Source organism: Astatotilapia calliptera, chromosome 19, assembly GCF_900246225.1.
Source record: "Astatotilapia calliptera chromosome 19, fAstCal1.2, whole genome shotgun sequence".
Lineage (NCBI taxonomy): Eukaryota > Metazoa > Chordata > Actinopteri > Cichliformes > Cichlidae > Astatotilapia > Astatotilapia calliptera.
In genome coordinates this window covers 25704202-25721083 of record NC_039320.1, presented here as the reverse complement: position 1 = coordinate 25721083, position 16882 = coordinate 25704202, and the positions used below count along the sequence as shown (strand labels likewise).

Below are 16882 nucleotides of genomic sequence, written 5' to 3'. Positions count from 1 at the left end.
ACATCTTGATAAGATATATATATCTATATATATAATAGTATATAGCACTGAATGTTTTCATGGAAAACTTTCAACATTTTAACAATGAGGTCAAACCACACTTGATGAGGTACGCAGGTACTTAGATGGATATGTAAAGACATTTACATCAATCAGTACACTACTGACACCAAAAAACACAAAACCATACTGTTACATTAAATTCCACGTTACAGCTTAGATCTAGTAACAGATCAGATATGAGCTTTGAAAATTATTTGGAATTTTTCAGCATGCGTTTAAAATCAAAACTTACTTCAGTCCTTTCGGTTAAATTAAAAGCCATGCTTTTAGCTACATCACTCTGTTGACTATGTATCTGAAGAGAGTTTATATGTTTGCTTAGTCATGTACAAGACTTTTCATGAATGTGTTCCTTGAAGCATTACAGCATACGTTGTTCATATCATTTCAACGTCGGGAACCTGCAAACAGAGAGACCAGAAAGAGATCAAACAGATCAGCGCCTCTTTGCATTTTATAAGGCTAGGAGAGTCGGAGAGTTGAGGATGTCGACAGAATCGCCCTTGCTTCCTCCACCTTTGTGGCTGTCTAGTCCCTCTGTGAGAGAGTCCAGCTCAGGGCACGCAAATGTGAACACAGACAGGTAGCTGCTGCAGGTAGGGGTGGAGGTGACCACGGGAGTGCTGAGAGGCTCCAGGTCGCTGGAAACCGACTTATACAGAGTCTCCCAGTCCGAGACCCCGAGAGAGCTACTCAGATCTATGTCTGGCACGGATCGAGCTGTCTCCATGGGAGTCTTCTCCTCCAGCGTGGGTAAAATATTGTCCAGTAGCCCCTCCTTAAGGTCCAGGGAGGGCTCGAGATCACAGATGTTGATTTCAGCACTTGCACACAGCAAAATATTCGAGTTCCCAGAGATGGCTGTGGACGGATCGCTGGGGTCGTCCATGTCTTGGAGTGATGGAGCTTCTTGCGTGCCATCCTCTGGAAGCCTGTCCTCGTCTGGACTGGGCGGTAGGCCTGGAGACCCTGTGGTCTCTTGGAAAATGGATTCAAGCTCTTCTGACACCTGGCACACCGGCTTATGTGTAGCAAGAATAAATTCGAGCCGTTCTTTCTCTTTGATTAGGTTGGCTATTTCGGTCTCCAGGGCAGCCTTTTCCTCCTCCAGCTTGTCTGTCTCCTTTAAACAGATCGACACCAAAAAATCATCCATGTGGAAAATCAAACAAACAAACAAAAAGCAAAACACACCGCAGCAGGTGTAAATGACAGCTGAGCAAATTAATCACTGTTTACTTACAGCTTGCAGTGTATCTGTGAGCTCCCTCCTTCTGTTGCGACACTTTGCTGCAGCCATTTTATTCCTCTCCCTTCTTATCCTCTTCTTCTCCTCTTCCTCAGGAGACAGCTGGGATGTAAGGGAAATAATTCAGTCATTACCACGAAGAATCCAGCCATTTCTTCCCCTAATCCACAACACCCGCTCCCAGTTCGCCCTCTGAAGAGTGGCAAAAGCATGTTTCACTGCAATGCGTCTAAAAATAGACTATTGTTGCAGACTTGCTGTGACCTGAATATAAATTGACTGCCTAAGGAAGGCACACAGCCCGCACACGGCACCAGAGGAGCATGCACAATAGCTCGGCTGCACACAAGGAATTCAGATTGGCATATGCAAATTGACACTATTGACTGTTCTGTCCAATAGCAGGTAGACTTCATCGGAGCTAACCTACCTGCTCTGTTTTCCCCTTTCTGGCAGCATTTTTTCCCTTACTCCCGCCCGCTTTGGGTGTTGCCTGGTGAGAGCTTCGCGGTTCATTGGCTTGCTTGCTACCCAGAGACGGGGAGACAGATGTAATAATCGTAGGCTGGACCATCCACTGGAAATCTGGGGTAGAGGAAATTGCTGTAACCGTTGGAACAAATGGAGTGTCTTCAGTGCTCATGTCTTGGCAGACCTCCTGAAAAAGCAGAGATAGTACTGACAATGAGGACTACAGTTACATTTATTCATTTATACCAGAGGTTTCACGTGGCTCTGATTGTGATGCTGAAAATCAATAAAAGCCTCTTAATCATTTGTTTATAGTCTAAAACAGAGGACACCCTGCATGTGGTGTCTCTTCTTGAAATATACCCGACCAGAAATAGCCTTCTCCCAGATCAATATTTGACTTTATCATTGTTTCTGACGTCAACACTGACGCAGAGATGCTGTGGAGTCTCCTGAATGGATTTATTTTTCTCAATGAACCGCTGCATCGACACGCTTGCATTTTGGTCCCAGGACGTCGGAATCATAACAACCGACCTACAGGGCTATTTTGTCACATTTCCACATGCACAGATTTCCGATGTCTCACGTCTTATAGGCACATATGTATATATAAATATGATGCTTTAAAATTAACCGCATCCAGTTAATTTAAATCTTATCAATCAGTTCCCCCTCCCCCCCACCACAGAGATGAAAGCATTTGAGCATCCAGTCTGTGGCTCACTTTAAAAAAAGAAGAGAGAGAGAGAGAGAGAGAGAGAGAATGGTGATCTTTAATCTGTTTTAAACGGGGTGCCTCCTGGGTAGCGTGTTAAATAAATGATCAACAAAGCCATTCATACCTTTGCATTGCTCTCTGTGGAGGACGCTGGAGAGCTCGCCTCCTCTGGCGTCTTCTGGCAGAGTGTCCCGACAGGAGACTCTGCCCGGCAGGTGGGGGAGACTGAATCCATGTCAGGCGTCAGGTTGTTTTGATACATCACGAGGAGAAAAAAAAAGAAAAGAAAAAAAAAAGAAAGAAAAGCAAAATCACACACACGCACACACACGAGTCCTGATTAATGACAAATATGACTGTGGCCTTCCGCTGGGGAAGAGCAGCTCGGGTCTTTTCTCCAGGTATAGTCTACCTGGTAACTGGACGACTAGAATGCAAGCCCCTCCTTTTATGCTCTGCTAGAATTTTATGAATGAACCAAGACTGTACCATCCGCGGAGGGGGGTCAGACTGACAGCCACATAGGCATATTTTGGAGTAAAAGGCCATCCTGTTGACATTTATCCACCATTATATGCACTCCATGAGCGATATCTGACACTTTATCCCTTTTGGTTTGTTTTTATTTACGCCAGTTAGGCACCGCAAGATGACCAGACCCCCCCTCCCCTCCCTCTCTCTCTCCCATTCACAAAAATGGCTATCGGCCTCTTATTAATGCAATATGGGATGAAAAACGCGAGTCTATTTATAAATATGCCTATGTAACCATTTCCTGGGCGATAAAAACTTAACGCCGTGCTGTATCAATTTAGTCAAAGGTTAAATAGAGCCGTGGTGGAAACTGCTCCTCTTCAATAAAACCTCATTTGATTCCAAGGTCAAGTGGACATGTTTTGCTCGACCATTTTAAAATACACACTGCAGCTCGCATTTATATTTAGCTCCATAATTTATCCGAATCCAAAAACCCATCTCATCTCCATTCGCCATTTCACATTGATAAAATGCGGACTATGCTGGGAGGTTTTAGCTGTGTGACAGGCATCTGTTGTCGAGCTCAGGCTTTTTTTCCCACCGATGATAAGAATCAGGGATTGTTCACAGACATAATGAAACGATGCTGAATTGTTTACTTGGGAGGGACATGTGGGGGCGGGCAAGTCACGTGGCATGACCCGGAACTGTGGGGGAAGAAGGGGTCTGCAACACAGCTGCTCAATACTCCAATCACAACAAAGGAGCAGCGCTGCGTCGATGCTGTGCGCCTACTGTACCCGACAGCGCTCTCGCTTCAAGTCTCTCTGCCGCCCAACTCTAGAACATGTCTGCAAGAATGTGCTGCTGCAAGGCGCGGAGGCCTGCAAAGACACCCAAAAGCTGCTATACATTTTAAGACAATTAAACATAGCTCTCCAATTATTATTAATTCACTTTGTACCCCTTTGCTCCAACTGGGAATTATTTAAATGGCACAGCCTACCAGAGTACGGTTACTGATTATGATCATCCCTTTATGACCACAGTGCACCATCTCCTGGTGGCTGATTCAAGCACGTTAACGCACCATGTCACAAAGCTTAAATCATATCAAACTGGTTTCTTGAACATGACACTCGTGTCCCCATACTCAAATGACCTGTGTAATGCTATCATATCACTATGGTCAACAATCTTGAATGTTTCCAGCACCTTGTTGAGTCTGCCAAAAAGAATTAATTATAAGAATTTCTTATAGTAATATCTATTATTTTAAATAAATCATATCTCAATGAGCTATCAGCAATTTTTTTGTGAAGTAACATAATAGGCAAAAAATGTTTGTGGGAACTGAAAACTCCCAGAATAAAGTTGTTAAACTGTACATGATGCGCATGTGGAAGCAAAGATGTGAAGGATTTTCATAGCACTGACATTTATAACATTATGAGCGCCACACGATAAAATCCAAACTACTACAGCTAACAAAACTTACTGTTACTCAAATCATGTTACATACGTTATACTTACAGTCCTTTTTATATGTGGCCAGAGAGGTTTGGATAGCTTCCCCCCCCCCTCAACATATAAAGTAATTAATTGAAAAAAGCATTTTATATTTAGTTGGATTATCTTTGTCTAATATTAAAATTAGTTTGATGATCTGAAACATTAAGTGTGATAAATATGCAAAAAACTAAGTAGTGTGTAAGAGGGCAAACAGGCTTTCACAGTGCTGTATATATCTTACTATGACTTTCTGTTGCTTTAGATTACAAGAAAAAAGCTTGAGCCATAGAATTTGGGCAAAGAAACAGGAATATCTGAACCATTTAATAAGTTATGAATCTTTTTTTCTTCTTCTTAGAAACAAAACAACACATTTAAAAACAAAATACACACCCTTAAGCATTCCCATATAGCTTCCATGCTTTATACATTCTTCTCAACTTTCGGAGATTGGGTTTCTGGACTTCCTGCAAGGACAACAATACTTAGTCATCATCACAATATTGCACTGGACATTTCCTTGAATCTGACTTTTAGTCCAGAGTTCAAATGTGCAATGTGTTCTGGTACCGTGTGGTCTTTGTCCAAATGAAGGACGTCTACGAGGGGAACAATAGATGGACGGCCATGAGCACACTGGAAGGGCAGCTGGCAGGCAGACAAGGATGCCACCAAGCTGTGGCATTCATCTCTACTTAGGGTGTCGTTGAATTTGATGGCACCTGTTCAATGCAAGCATGTATAAAAATAACAAGCATAAAGATTTCAGGCTCAGAATCACAGAAAAAATATATTCAAGGCCTGAGAGAAGCTGATTGTCTTTACCGTGGCATGCCAGTGAGGCGAGCACTTTCAGAACAGTGAGAGGCAAAGTTCCTCTCACTCTACCTGTTGAGCGGAGTAGCTGGGGAATGAAAAAAGACCAAACCAAACCAAATATATTACTCCAAAGCAAATAGTACATACCATTGTGCATCACAGAACTTTAGTACATAGGAAAACAGAAAAAAAACTAGCTTACCTCAATCTGCTCTTGAAGATACTCCTGTCAGATAAAATTAAGCGGTACATATCAGAGAACAGCTTTGTAAAAGCCTCACTTAGCAAAAACAGTGAAACAGTAAACAGTTTTACCTCAGCAATTGGCTTTATAACAGATGGTCTTCCTCGCCTCAGCTCATTACTCTCTTTTTCCATAAAACACAATGGCACTTTCCCGACAAACACTTTTAGATCTGCTGCCCGTGAAAAATGAACTTCCAGGCCCAAACTCCTTAGATGTGGCTGACAGGACCTGTAGGAAAATACAAGAACAGTCTATGAGTACTAACTAAATAACATCTGAACACAAACTCTATGTACTACTGCTAGTCTACAAAGCTTAAGCATGTGGTGCAAAAAATACAATAAAGTAGTATACTTGACCATTTATTAAATTGTATCTCTAGGCACTTTGTTTTTCAGAATGACAATGACTCCAAACACACTGCCAATACAGTAAAAACATGCCTGGATAGAAAAAAAATATATGCTGGAACACTATCATTCATGGACCGGCCTCCCTAGAGGACTACAACATTACTGAAGCAGTGTGGGACCATCTTGACAGAGAACAGAACAAAAGGCAGCCAACATCCAAAGAACGTCCTTCAATAAGTCTGGAAAATCCTTCCTGAAGACTACTTAAAGAAAGAAAAGCTTGCTTAAAAGACTTCAGGCCATTCTTAAGGATAAAAGTGGTCACCAAATATTATCACAACTTTACAAACTCTGTTTTTGCCTCATATACTCCATTTCCATGAACATTTTCAATAAACAACTGCACCCATTTCCCATTTTCCTAACAAAATATGAAGAAATGAGGGGTGTTGGAAGATATTTACTATATGTATTCTGTCTTTGCAGGCTTTCCCTCTTTGCTTGTTGCCCAATACACCCAATAGATTTCCATACCTAAGCAGCCTTATCTCCTCTTCTGTTAGACTGATCCCAAGAGGTGGCAAAATGGTTGAAGTACACAGGCATCTCTCTCCTGGGACATCTGGGTCATCTGCATATGAATCTGTGACAGCACAAACAGCTATGACTGCAGAATTACAATAAGCACCTATTAACAGCATTATCAGTGTTTCAATAACAAAACTAAACTACTGTTCACTTCTTCTTCTTTTTTTTACCTGCAATTAAATTTTCAAGTCGCACTCTTTCATGTGCAGCATGTTGATCTACCAGCACCAACAGGTTTCCTGTTTTGTAATTGAAAATGTACAAATAAATAAATAAACATGTCTCAAGAAAACAATAAATGACAAAGATTTAATGTTTCTAACTTCACCTTTAGTTTCAGTGTGTTCCACCAGCTCGTCATCCTTAGTACTAATAAGGCACGCAAGAAACTTTTTATCCACCTGATGAATAACCTATAGGAGAATTGCATCACAGCTTTATGACAGCGTTTTACTGAAATTTGTAAAACTGCTAATAAAAAGTGGTAACAGCTGAGAGATTAATTTGCCTTCATGGAGTGAATCATGGACTTAGAGAAGCGGTATGGAAAAAGGACGTTGTGGATCTTTACGGCCAGTCCGTCAGCTTGTCCACTGGAAATATCCACACCGACCTGTGGAGGGATGATGTAGTATCAAAAACAAAACCACCGAAGTGAAATCTGACTTTGTGTTTTGCTATGAGCCAATCAGTTCGAGTCATTGCTAAATCGAGTTAATACAAAGTAAAAATGTGTTTTCATTACCATTGGAGGGCGGACAAACACGGGATTATTCCATTTTGAGTACAATGAAAAAAGCGAGTTTGAGCTTTCACCAACATCACCTGTAAAGACGAGATAATAAAAGGCTGCAAATTATCAACTGCATTTTGTACATTATCTGAGGTCATGACCTTACAGCCTACACGCTTATAAATCTGTGAGGTACCTCTACAATCAGGCCCTGATCTAATCACCCTTTCTGGTCTGGATTTAGGCAGGAATGGCAACACTAGATCCACCTGAAATGGGTAACACCTGTATTCCATCCCTACATGGACATGACGGCATGCATTAAAACAGTAAACAAATTATCTGTATTAATGTGCATATGTGCAATTTTGTGTGCTAACTTACCCATTTCAGAAATGACACTAACTGCTATATTGGTGACATCAGACGTGCAGCGCACTTGAGTTTCCTCCATAGCTGGGTCCTCATATTTGCTGAGCCCGGTCACTCTGTTCACATAAACCGTCTTTCCGACAGATGCGTCGTACTGCTGGAGCCAGTCGCTCGATGTGATAGCCTCTTCATTCATAGCAAGTTCAGGGTTTAAAATGCAACCTGAGGCTGGCCTCATATTGAACTCAGGGTCACAGGGAATCTCATTGCTATCTTGGTTACCGTCAGTTCCAGTACTGACACAGATAGTATCCTTTGAGATGCTTCTGGAAAAATTCAATGATACCTCTGAATCATCTGTCCCATGTTGTTTCAAATGACGGAGTTTAGCTGCCAAAGATTTTTTACCTTGGTTCTGTGCTGATTCTGGTTTTATCTTAGTGAAAATAGAGAGAGTTGGCGGGCTTTGGAGGCTGTTCTTTGCCTCATCTTTGTCCTGCATCTCATCTTCTTGTTGAACTTCCTGGAAAATTGATGTATTCAAAACAACGCGGTCTGTCTGAGGAGTGTCGTTCTTCAAATGAGCCTTGGGTAACTGTGATTCGAGTTCACCAGATTTAACACACGTTCGTCGAAACTTGTCAAGAGATCCAGACAATTTATGGCATGAAATTATCTTGGAAATCTTTGAGGGGACAACAGAGGAAGAGTCTCTGTATTGTTTCTGAGAAGATCTGCTTGTGTCTAGTGAGATTTTGCGTTTCGCAACAGAAGCTTTTTCTTCAGATTTTACTGTTAAACTTTCCTCCTGAAATACTGGCCTATTGTTTTGCAAAAGGTCCCAACTCTGCAGACGCTCTTGAATATATTGATCAGACAATCTGATCTTTCTCTTACTTACTAAAGTCTGTGCATGGCAGCTTGTATCCTGACAGTCAGGTACTATTCTCTCAGTGTAGCTTAAAGCAGGCTGGGCTTGTTGAATGAAGCTGTCATCTCCTTCTTTTAAAAGTAGCTCTCTTGAAATATGCAAAATATTAGAACCTTCCACAGCTTCACTATATGCGGGCTCCACTTCTTTATTAATTTTATAAGATAAAGGTTCCACTGTAGCCAGATCAGACATCAGCTCATCGCTACATGCATTGTTTAAACATTTTTCACTGTGTACATTTTGCAACTCATTTGTACTTATCTTTTGCTGGCCTGGTTGTTCACTTTTATCCGATCTAGCCTCCAGGCAAACACCATCTTTAGAAACACTGTCACCTGTGTGATTACGATGAACAGATTCAGATGCCAGTCTCGTGCCAACGCTACAGTCCATTGTAGAAATAGTGGTAGCTGTTTGGCCACCTTTGTCACCGTTCTCTTCTGGTTCTGTTTTGCCAGTTCCAAACACTCTTGGAGATGCATAGTCCAAGTCGTCTTGAGTAATGACAGCCACCAAGTTATCCCTCCTCAGGAAAGCTTTCACTGCTTCTTCAACACAGAGCAAAATGCCATCCCAGTCTTTGAACTCTATTAGAGTTTTGGCAGGCTCGAGGGAAATGTCATACTCCGAGTAAGAGCATTTAATATTGATGATATACACTCCATACAGATCTTGGCTTCGCTTGTGCTTTGGACTTCTGATGACAGACTGCCCATCCGGACTGTCATTCTTCTGGTTCGAACTGGTCAGTCGGCGCAGGAGAACATTCAGCAGCTTGTGAATACGTGTTTTCAACAGCAGTCTTTCATTCACATACAGGAACTGTAAGCTGTTGTTGTAGTGGCCCTCTCTGCCAATGTAACCCATCACTTCAAACTGTTTGTATGTGTGGCTGATTTCTCCCAGCTTCTCTGCTCGCCCGAGATTATGTATCTGAACAAACCTGTGATAAGTGTTTCTTGCTTTGGGGAGCTGCACCATCATGGCTCCTGTGCAGTCATTCTTCAGGGTGAAGGAAACAGAGGGGTGCATCAGGGAAATAGCTTCCACTCTGTGCCTGATCCTCTCACCCTCCAGGACGGCATCAACCCTCTTCCTTCGGACAGGCATGTTGTGGAAGAAGTTACAAATGATGACAATTGTGCCCGCTGAGGGTCGAGCAGCCTCTGCTTCAAAGACCTCCAAGCCCTTCCCCTCCTTGAATATTTTAACGTGTGTTTTTACAGATGATCTGGTCCGGGAGGAGATTTCAACAAGTGTGGCTAAAGAAACTAAACTCGCCAAGGCTTCCCCTCTGAAACCATACCACCTGAGGTTGTCCAGGTCCGCCACAGAAGTGCATTTACTTGTGTGGTATCTATTCCCAACACAGGCCATGTCCTCGGCGCTCATCCCAGCACCGTTATCGATCACCTGAATTTTAAATGCCTCCATGTCCATTCGGACTCCCACACAGGTCGCCCCGGCATCGATGCTGTTTAAAATCAGCTCCTCCACACACTGCTGAAGCGAGGGGATAGCGACACCGGAGCGAAGCTTCCCCTGAACCTCTTTGGGTAAACACTTAATCATAATGGGAATTAAATTCAGTTCTCTTTGTATCTGTGGTCTATCACCTGTACCGGCGACCGCAAAGTAAGAAGTTAGTTAACCGTTGCTAAGTAGTTAATGCTAGCTAATTCCAAAGGGGACTTTTTGACATTTTGAAGTAAAACCTCTTTCATATTTCATTAAATATGATAAAATATTTAGCATAATAAAACCATGCCCTCAAATACCTCAGCTGTTGTGTACAGTCAACGTGAAACAAAAACACAGGCCAAAACCGCTTAAAACTGGCTAATATTATAATACTGCCACCTTCTGGTGTGGTTGAATTTACTGCTGCGTTCGCGTCGACTCGGAAACTTCTATGCGTATGACTTAATGACTTCAGCTATATACAATGCTAATATTAATGTCTACAGTTTGTCATAGTCACCCCTTTCGATTGCTTACACTTGCGTCTTTGTAGCTGGGAATTCGGAGCTTTACTGGAAAATTTCGATCACCGCGTTGACTTGAATGTGCCATGTTTACCAGACATCTTCTTTCGTAAGTTAGCCTGCTTTTACTGCATACCGCCACCTCCTGTACGGAGTGTGCTGTTCAATGTGCTTATACACCCAGTCAGTTTTCCTTTCTGCAGTTAAGAAGTCAACAAAACAATTTCAGTCACATCTCCCTCAGTTAGCTTGCCCACTGTATACCTCGATATGGATAAAACTCAAGCAAACTCAAGAGTGGCCAGGCCTGCAACATCATCCTAACATGTCTCGATACATCAAGTTACAGTGGAAAAACACATTTTATTAATAACTTTAAATGCCCCGTTTGTGTACAAGTGTGCCAGTAAGTCTGCACAGACACATCAGATACACCTGTGTTTTTCATACCAACATGAAGTCAAATTATTTGCTGACCTACCCACTTTATTGGCATGTGTGGCGTTTACCTGTTATCTTAAACCAGAAGACCCAACAATATCAGGGTGTTTGTCCTTGGAATAACTGAGCTTGTATCAGTATCTTGATAATTTAGCAAAATAGTTTATGTTACCTTATGCGTAAATAGTCTTTAAGAGCTTTTGATGAACCCTGAAAAGGTGTTATTATTACAGCTTTCTTTTGAAAACAGGCAAGCACACACATGTGCCTGTTTGCATGACCATGAGAACAAATATAATTTTGTTAAAGGCTTCTAAACAATAAAAAAAATTTGAACAATGTAGCCACCTCCGCTAACCACTTTAAATGCAGAGTATAGGTCCTTCACAACCAGGCATGTTAAAGCTGACTGAGTTGAATATTCCTTCACTGCTGTTATTGCAATAAAATCAGACAATGTGAGTCCCAATGAAGGAAGTTCCCATTTATTAATGTTGTTACATATTCCGTGAACATTTAGGAGATCAAACGAATGCAGTACACCTCTTCCTCCCATTCAGTTTAAATGTTAAATTCCAACCAGTAAAAACAAAAAAGACTAAATAAATAAAACATCTGCATAAGTTAATATTAAAGGCACAGTTATTTTACTACGTTGAAAGATGAATGTTCTAGGCTGTCAACTTCTTTCTCATTCTTGAACTCTGCCTTGGTTATTTGTGACTTGGGGCTCCCAGTGGATCTCAGCCATTCTTGCATTTCCTTCACCTTTTTGCGTGGGCCTTGTAGCTGCCCTTGCACTGTTCCTGCTGGTGTGTTTTGGACCCAGCCAACAAGGCCAAGTTTCTTCCCTTCTGCCTGAAAGAAAAAAAAAAGCAAAAGGGATTATTATTATTATTATTGAGATCGTGGAGGGCAAAAGAGATGTCATAATAGTAAGAAAATGGTAATCATAGGAATACAGGGACAATGTCAAACTCACCTGCGTGTATTTCCGAAAAAATACACCTTGCACTCTGCCAAAAATCTCATAATCCACTGAAATTAGGTCTTCATCGGCCATAACGGATCTTAAAAAAAAAAAGAAAAAAAAGGCAGTCTTTTAATGCTTAAAGGTGATTTGTAATCACAGGTGACTGAAGCTATGCCAACATAAATAATACATAGCGCACCTAGCTTAGTATTACTGCTACTTTACTGCGCAAAAACTCGCTATCATTTAATTTACCTGAATTTTATCCAGAAGCCGTGAAACACCGACCCAGTTCCGAATTACAGCAAATTCAAAACATACGAGACGCCACTTCTTCTTCCTCTTCTTCTTTGAGTTCCTAATTGCATTATCGCCACCTACTGGGCTGGAACAGAGGATTACAGGAAGTGGTGTTTGTTTACCGGACCAATCAGAAAACAACCGAGAAGCTTTGTATCTAGGCAACAAATGTAAACGCTGGAAGGACAGGATTTTTAAGGAAAATATACATCGGTATGCTGGTAAGTAGATAGCAGATTATATTTATGAGAGTTTTCTGAAACTGGATTCTATTTTTTTATCTAATAAATGTTATTGCAGACAAAGACATGAACATATCGGTATTTTTTGAATTATTAGTCGAGCGCACATTTATGGTCTTTGTTGTTAAAAAGTTAACAAAACCTATCTTGTGCCGTTAAAAACACTTTAATAAAAATAAATAAATAAACATGCTTGTCTCTTTCTGAAGCATTTGACCATCTCACCATGCGCCAAATTAAGCCTAAATATCTGTTGATAAACTGAACTGTAACACAGATATTTTTAAAGCAGTGCGTTAATTACCTTTGTACTTGAGTTTTTTTCCCCCTGCATTTATAGCCTGTTTTACAAGCATGGATTAAACCTAGTCCTAGACTAAAAGAAACATTTAATAAAGGTGATGGCAGAAACATTTCTTTAGAGCTGCTGAAATTTTGGGAGAGGCTGGCCGTCATCCCATTCTTCACTCGTTTAAGATTTCATTTGGTGAAAGGTCCAAGCTGCAGGCAGACCAATTTGGCAGCTCGTGGATGCAGTACTGCTGTACTAGATGCAGTATGTGGTTTAGCATCATCTTTTGGAAATATGCAAGGCCTTCCTTCCAAAAGAACCACATGGAGAAGCATACATTGCTATAAAGCCTGTATGTACCTTTCAGGGTTGAGCATGGAGCCTTTTCAAATGTGCAAGCTGCCAATTGCATAGGCATAAATGTACCCCCATGCCCTCAGAGCTGAAAGCTTTTAAAATTTGGAATTGATAACAAGCGTAATGGTCTCTCTATTTTTTCCCCAGATTTCCCCCAAATTCTCTGCATCTTTTGATGATAATATGTACTGTATATGATATGATATTGAAAGGTTTCAAATGCAGACACAGTTTCTTTCCAGATTGGTGAACCTCTGCCCACCGCTACTTCTGAGAAAGCCTGCCTCTCTAAAATCTTTTTATACCCAGTGGTGTTACTGAGCTTTTGCAGATAAATCTAATGAACTAAAAAATGTTTTTCAAGAATTTCTTTTTTACTTACTTTTCCGACTTTTTGTTGCCTCATCCCAACTTTTTCAGAAATGCGAAAATATTTTTTTATGAAACAGTAAAACTGCTATTTGATAACATTATCTCAGTTCAAACATGTCATATGCTTTCTATGATCTGTTGTGACTAAAATGTGGGTTTATGAGATTTTCAGATAATTACTACATCCTGTTTTTAAATAAGCTTTTATACATCAACTTTTTTGGAATTGGGGCAGTGATATTGTACAAGCCTTACCCTTTCCCTTTTCTGCTTGCTTTTTGCACAGAAATTATACAATAAAAGGACCCCATATAGTGGATTCAGGTATCTTTGAATCTGTGGAACAACAGCTTATGATCTGTAACAACAGATGAAGTCATGAACACACATAGAAGAAGAGACACTCCTCAGGGGCACCACAACTTTGCAGGGGAAAGATGTGGCGTGCCTAATAGGAAAGCAGATGCAGTAAATCATCCATTTCCAAACAAGCCTGTGAGCCATAGAAGACCTAGCAGGCCTCAGGTTTCACTCGATTTGGATGATTTTGAAAACATCACAGTTTCTACTCAACCAGTAGCCCCTTTGTTACCCCAGGAGCATCATTCACATGACATCACAGAGACCACCGTAGCCTCACTGTCAGACAGACTGCCCAGTGAAGAGCTGCAGATGACCAAAGCAATCCATGCAAAACAGCTCATGCTGCAGGAGAAGCTCTTGAAAGTTGAATTAAAAATAAGACAAAAGCTCCAGAGGGCCAGCGCTGACTATGCTGGAGGTAATGAGAAAACGAGTAGGGAGGAGGGACACAACAGAGGACGAGCTCAGGTGCGAGAAGCTCAAACTAATACCAGAATGTCTGAGCTCCAGTTTAGAGAGCTAGCACGAGGCACAGATAAAGTGATGGAGGACAGAAGGTATGATGATTTTAAGCAAGTTAGGCTCAAACAAGATCAGAGGACTGAGGACAGAATGAGGACTACAAAGGAAGAACAGCAGGACGATTCAGAAACTATTCAGCCTAACAGGAAAGGAAATAAAGGCACTTATAAGGTCATATCCAGCAAACAAGAAGTGAGTGGAGAACTGAACAAATCAAGATGGCACAATGTGAAAGAGCATACCAGAGGAAAACGAGGAGATGGGACAGATTGTGGTACTGGTGGAGAAATAGAAAAAATAAAGTACAGTGATGTGCCTCAGGTGAATCTGCAGAAAACTCCTTATACAGGAAACCACAGAGGGGCAGGAGGAAATCAGCTCTGGGATTCGACTCTTCCATCTAGACCTTCACAATGGAGTGGACCACAACAGGGAGAGCTCGTGCTCATGGAGAGCACAGAAGTCAGCCTCCAGCTTTTTCCTTGCAAAGTCTGCAACAGAAAGTTTGCGAGTGAAAGATTAGAGAAGCACGTCCGAATATGTGAGAAGGTGAATTTTTCATGCCGGCAAGTCTTCAACTCGTACGCTAACAGGACCAAAGGATCCCAGATAGAGCAGTTCCTGAAAACACACTAGAAACAACAGTCCAGAGGTAAGACACTAACATGATCACTCACCGAACACTTTGTCAGCTACACTGCTCAGCTGCTCATTAATGCAAATATATGATCAGCCAGTCATGATGGCAGCAGCTCATGGGCAGGAAAACCTGTAGATGTTCAAACTGAGCATCAGATTTGGGAACGTGGGTGGTCTGAGTATTTTAGAAACTGCTGGTCTGCTGGGATATGCAATCTTTAAGGTTTACAGAGAATAGTGATAAAACCTGAGCGGCAGTTGTTGATGCTAAAGCTCAAGGAACAAGCCAGACTGCCTCAAGCTGACAGGAAGGTAACAGTGACTCAAAAATCTGCTTGTTACCACCAAGGTATGCAGAAGAGCCTCTGAAAACGATAAGCCTTGAGGCAGATGGGCTAAAGAAAACCACATCCTGTGCCACTCGTGTCTGCTAAGAACAGGAAACTGAGGCTACAAATTGCACAGTCACCGAAATTTGACAATAATTTATCTAAAAAAAAGAAAACATGCAAAATCTGTCAATTTATATTGTTACATTCACTTGGTAGGGTCAGGATTTTGCATCAACAAAAGGAAAAAAAATCTTGGCACACTTTGGGCCTCTTTGTACCAACTATCATTAAAATGCCACAGCCTGTCTGAATATTGTTGCTAACTGTGTCCATCCCTTTATGACTACAGTGTACCCGCATTTTCTGATGGCTATTTGCAGCAGGATAATGCACCATGTTCTGTGTGATGCTATCATGTTAACATGGACCAAATATGCTCCTAGCACCTTGTTAAATCCATGCAATGAAGACTTAAGGCAGTTCTGTTGGCAAAAAAGGGGGGTTCAACATGGTAGTAGTCAGGTATAACTAAGGTATAACGAAGTTTAAGTCGTTTTCTTTTTTCAGCTGCTCCCTTTAGGGGTCACCACAGCAGATTATCTGTCTCCATTTCACCCTATCTCTAGCATCTATAGCATCCGCTATCACACCAACCCTCTGCATGTCCTCCTTCACTCTATACATGAACATCCTCTGTGGTGTTCTTCTTTTCCCTTCTATTCAACATCCTTTTTTCAGTATATCCAATTTTCTTTCTGCACATGTCCAAACCATCTCAGTCTTTCTTCTCTAACTTTGTCTCCAAACTACTAAACCTAAGCTCTCCCCCTCGATATACTCATGACTTGTTATGAGTACTGGATTTTATTTTGAACTGTATTTGTTTTTGTCCAGGTTTTAAATAAAAAGAACAGATCACAAAACTGCCAGGGAAACCTAAGCAGTCTGCCTCAGGCTCGTCTCCAAGCTGGCACATCGCAGCCAAAACGGATCAAGAAATCCTCCCCTGACAGCGAGCCTGAGATCTGTGAGCGTCAGCACATCAAAAGTCACCTTGTTATGATGATGGTGTCACTTATTAGATCGGCCACTTTGGAGAATTTATTCATCTGCTGCCATTTCAATATTTCCCTCATTATTGTCTAATATAATTCATGTTCTTAAAGCAGAAATGTTGACATCAATAAATAGTAACACAATAAAGTGTGGTAACTGCTGACTGTACACTCAGAATGAAAGATAACAGTTTTATTTATGGCTTGTACACAAAGCATAGACAGAGTGACTGGGCGAGATGCAGTTTTCTTTTGTTTGTTTTTTTTACAACCGTTGCATCCCAGCAGTATTTAGTAAACTATTTAAAGAAAAACAAAAGTAAACTGTATTTTTAAAAACTGAACACACAACAACAACAAAAAACAAAACAATTTAAGGCACAGCAGTCATATATGCACAAATTCAAGATTTAATAGCTTAAGGCACTCTGTAATGTATGATGTTTTTCCCCCAACATTAAAAAAAAATA

General features: G+C 41.2%; 4 protein-coding genes across 7 annotated transcripts; 1 reads left to right on the top strand and 3 right to left on the bottom strand.

Moving 5' to 3' along the window:
- Positions 1-3: 3 nt before the first annotated feature.
- fosaa (v-fos FBJ murine osteosarcoma viral oncogene homolog Aa) lies at positions 4-4633 on the bottom strand. The gene is made up of 4 exons (XM_026151579.1): positions 2629-4633; positions 1743-1970; positions 1307-1414; positions 4-1186 (listed from the first exon to the last, which is right to left on the bottom strand). Exons 1-4 carry the CDS (start codon positions 2764-2766, stop codon positions 518-520), a joined length of 1143 nt encoding a protein of 380 aa, XP_026007364.1. The 5' UTR covers positions 2767-4633; the 3' UTR covers positions 4-517.
- On the bottom strand, positions 2667-10503 carry mlh3 (mutL homolog 3 (E. coli)). 2 transcript variants are annotated; one of them, XM_026151577.1, is made up of 13 exons: positions 7618-10503; positions 7430-7531; positions 7246-7325; positions 7009-7113; positions 6829-6913; positions 6671-6739; positions 6447-6555; positions 5628-5787; positions 5515-5538; positions 5319-5397; positions 5064-5215; positions 4887-4960; positions 2667-2729 (listed from the first exon to the last, which is right to left on the bottom strand). In XM_026151577.1, the coding sequence occupies exons 1-12, from the start codon at positions 10109-10111 to the stop codon at positions 4889-4891; spliced, it is 3531 nt and encodes a 1176-aa protein (XP_026007362.1). In that variant the 5' UTR covers positions 10112-10503; the 3' UTR covers positions 2667-2729; positions 4887-4888. The 2 variants fall into 2 exon arrangements, with proteins under 2 accessions (XP_026007362.1, XP_026007363.1); XM_026151578.1 differs by lacking the exon at positions 7430-7531.
- On the top strand, positions 10037-16581 carry LOC113011811 (zinc finger C2HC domain-containing protein 1C). 3 transcript variants are annotated; one of them, XM_026151581.1, is made up of 3 exons: positions 10037-10095; positions 13788-15038; positions 16252-16581. In XM_026151581.1, the coding sequence occupies exon 2, from the start codon at positions 13880-13882 to the stop codon at positions 15020-15022; it is 1143 nt and encodes a 380-aa protein (XP_026007366.1). In that variant the 5' UTR covers positions 10037-10095; positions 13788-13879; the 3' UTR covers positions 15023-15038; positions 16252-16581. The 3 variants fall into 3 exon arrangements, with proteins under 3 accessions (XP_026007366.1, XP_026007367.1, XP_026007365.1); XM_026151582.1 differs by lacking the exon at positions 10037-10095 and adding an exon at positions 12376-12451; XM_026151580.1 differs by lacking the exon at positions 10037-10095 and adding an exon at positions 12376-12459.
- acyp1 (acylphosphatase 1, erythrocyte (common) type) lies at positions 11429-12278 on the bottom strand. Its single transcript, XM_026151583.1, has 3 exons — positions 12194-12278; positions 11948-12035; positions 11429-11823 (listed from the first exon to the last, which is right to left on the bottom strand). Exons 2-3 carry the CDS (start codon positions 12026-12028, stop codon positions 11608-11610), a joined length of 297 nt encoding a protein of 98 aa, XP_026007368.1. The 5' UTR covers positions 12029-12035; positions 12194-12278; the 3' UTR covers positions 11429-11607.
- Positions 16582-16882: the final 301 nt, after the last annotated feature.